This window comes from Amphimedon queenslandica, unplaced genomic scaffold (genome assembly GCF_000090795.2).
Source record: "Amphimedon queenslandica unplaced genomic scaffold, v1.1 AMPQUscaffold_12674, whole genome shotgun sequence".
NCBI classification, from domain to species: Eukaryota; Metazoa; Porifera; class Demospongiae; order Haplosclerida; family Niphatidae; genus Amphimedon; species Amphimedon queenslandica.
In genome coordinates, this window is record NW_003547090.1 from 14,994 (window position 1) to 18,333 (window position 3,340).

Consider the following 3,340-nt stretch of genomic DNA (forward strand, 5'->3'; position numbering starts at 1 on the left):
TTTCTTTTTATTTCTCTCTCTCTCTCTCTTTAGGTGTTGGTAAGACTAGTATAGCTCGTTCAATTGCCCGGGCATTAAATAGAGAAGTAAGACCCCACAATAAACTAATACAACAATCACTGACTGATTCTCTCCCTCTGTGTGTGTGTGTGTCTGTGTGTGTGTTAGTACTTCAGGTTCAGTGTGGGTGGTATGACTGATGTGGCTGAGATAAAGGGACACAGGAGGACATACGTTGGAGCAATGCCTGGTAAAGTGATACAGAGCTTGAAGAAAGTACAGACCGAGAATCCACTCATACTGATTGATGAGGTTGATAAACTGGGACGTGGGTACCAGGTATGGGAGTTTGGGAATGGAATATTCTCGTACATAATTCTTGTACATGTATTTATAATGCATGATGATTTGTAGCTTATGATAGTGTTGGATTTATGAGTCATTTTGTCATGTTCTCCCTCTCTCTCTCTCCCTCTCTCTCTCTCAGGGTGATCCAGCCAGTGCTTTGTTAGAGTTGCTTGATCCAGAGCAGAATTCTTTCTTTTTGGATCATTATCTTGATGTTCCTGTGGATCTATCACGTGTCCTGTTCATTTGTACAGCCAATACAACTGACACTATACCAGGACCACTCATTGACAGAATGGAAATAATACAAGTAAAGGAACTACTGATACATGAATATATACATGTTTTAGCAAGTTTGAGCTGGTTACAAGCAAAATTAATTTTTATGGAATTTTACAGTTGCTCTAAGGCTGCGTTTACACGGCAACGAAAACGATGCAATCCGTTCAGTTTTGTGCCTGTTTTATGCTTCTGTTTACACAGAAACGATTGAAAACGTGATAGAATCTTGATAGGACTCTATGGAAACGAAAACGGTGTTCAAAGTGTATCGTTTTAAAAACGATACGTTTTGCGTTGCTGTGTAAACGTTGCTGCCTAAAATCAAGCCAAAGTCCCTGTACTGGTCGTTGGCCAAATTTTGCCAAAAATAAAAAGGAAAGAAATCTCCATTTTCCTGATACATATACATGTACTTATGTTGTGTAGCAAATTTGAGCTGATTCCGAGCAAAATTGGATTTTTTACGAATTTTTAAAGTTGCTCAAAAATTGGACTAAAGTCCCTGTACTATAGTACAGTGTCGTTGGCCAAATTTTGCCAAAAATGAAAAGGAAAGAAATCTCCATTTTTACTACATTTCCTGATGCATATATATGTTCTTATGTTGTGTAGAAAGTTTCAGCTGATTTCGATCAAAATTGGATTTTTTACGAATTTTTAAAGTTGCTCAAAAATTGGACTAAACTCCCTGTACTATAGTACAGGGATTTTGGCCAAATTTTTTCAAAAATGAAAAGTTGAAAATTGTCCATTTTTATTACATTTCCTGATACATATACATGTGCTTATGTTGCGTAGCAAGTTTGAGCTGATTCCGACCAAAATTGGATTTTTTACATTAAAGTTTATTGAAACACCATAGACTATTATATCATTCTTAATCTCACTCTTAGGTCTCTGGTTATATATCAGAAGAGAAGGAAGCCATTGCTCAGAATTACCTGATACCTCAAGCTCGTTCTTCCTCTGGTTTGGAGGATGGGCAGGTCCTCATAGAAACTGATGCTCTCCAGTCCCTCATCAAGTGGTACTGTAGGTAGGGAGAGCGGAGTGAGGAACCTACAGAAACACATTGAGAAGGTCTAGACTCCAAACATGATCACACACACACATAAGTCATAATAATATATCAATACATGTCATGTATATCATATACTGGGTTATTTTCGTGGTGAAAAACTTTTTACGAATTACACACGCACATAGTCATAAATATTCATAAATGCATGTACATACATGTACAATGTACATCTATTGTCCATTGCTTGTTGAACTGTTTTATCATTTATGTATGTGTAATTGTACAGTTACTTAAAATACCGTATAGCGGAAAATTTTTATGGCCCAAAATTTTTGCAGATCCGTCAAAAATCAATTTCATGGCTTTAATTTTTGTGGTTTTCTACATTTCAGCCATCTTAAACCATGTAGAATCGATTTTCGTGGATTTTATTTTCGTGGGTTTTGGAAAAATGCGAAATCCATGAAAATTTTTTGCTATATAGTATTCAGCTAAATATACTTGTACATATGCATACACATATGCCTATACATTTAATGTTATGGCATATGGCATAGTTGGAAATTTGGGAGTTAACTTTGATGAATTGCTAAATTTTGATAATTGGAAAATTTGTGGCCACATGCCATTGAGCATGTCCATAATGGCTTTGGCGAATGGCTATCAAAACACGAAATCTGCCAAATTTAACTTCCTCCAAAATTTCCCACTACATTGTATATGGTACGTCCATTGTAATGCATGTACATACATTGCTTTTGATATTATTATATTCCTTCATTGTAATTTCACTCTCCTTCATTTGGTAGATATTACGTAAAGCAGCTTTTAAAGTTGTGTCACAGACACAGACTAATGATGATGAAGCTGAAGCTGAAGAAGATGAAAAGAAAGAAGAAACAAAAGAAGAAGAAGCGAAACCTTCTCCCCCTCCTGTCACAATCTCTTCTTCTAATTTAAAAGATTTTGTCAGTCATCCTCCTTTTGTTTCCGATCGTCTCTACGAGACCACACCCTCTGGTGTTGTCATGGGTCTGGCCTGGACGTCAATGGGAGGTACTACTCTTTATGTGGAGACAGGCGTGGCTGAGGGGCGGGGCCTGGACACCCCCTGGTGTTGTCATGGGTCTGGCCTGGACGTCAATGGGAGGTACTACTCTTTATGTGGAGACAGGCGTGGCTGAGGGGCGGGGCCTCTTAAAGGAGGAGAGAGGGGAGGGGGGTATGACTACTACTGGACAGTTAGGAGATGTAATGAAGGAGTCAACTGTTATTGCTTATACTTTTGCTAAGGTAGAGAGAGAGAGAGAGATGGAAATATTGTATAGCTAGAAAATTTGGTGGAGTAAAATTTTGGCAAATTGAGGTCCGTTTGCCAAATTTTTAGTCTTCAGTTTGATAGGGTACCATAGAAACATGCACAGAGTTAAAATTTTGCCAAAATTTTAACACTCCAAATTTTCTAGCTATATACTGTATAAGGTGCTTTTATGTAATCGTGTTTTTCTGTATTATTTTAGTCATTTTTGTCTTCAAAAGATCCTACAAATGATTTCCTTGATAAAGCAAAAATTCATCTCCATGTTCCTGAGGTAGGTAATACTTCATTATTTCATTATCTAACACTATTAATTATTATCATTATTTATTAATTAAAGGGGTGCTACCCCAAAGGATGGTCCTTTAGCA

General features: G+C 37.1%; 1 protein-coding gene across 1 annotated transcript in view; it reads left to right on the forward strand.

The window, feature by feature from the left end:
- The window catches only part of LOC100638952 (lon protease homolog, mitochondrial-like), a 7,312-nt gene that overhangs the window by 3,320 nt on the left and 652 nt on the right, over positions 1–3,340 (forward strand). Inside the window, 8 exon segments of the mRNA XM_020003388.1 lie at positions 27–86; positions 169–339; positions 488–658; positions 1,524–1,664; positions 1,666–1,710; positions 2,461–2,665; positions 2,760–2,944; positions 3,172–3,243. Coding sequence (XP_019858947.1) covers positions 27–86; positions 169–339; positions 488–658; positions 1,524–1,664; positions 1,666–1,710; positions 2,461–2,665; positions 2,760–2,944; positions 3,172–3,243 — 1,050 coding nt within the window.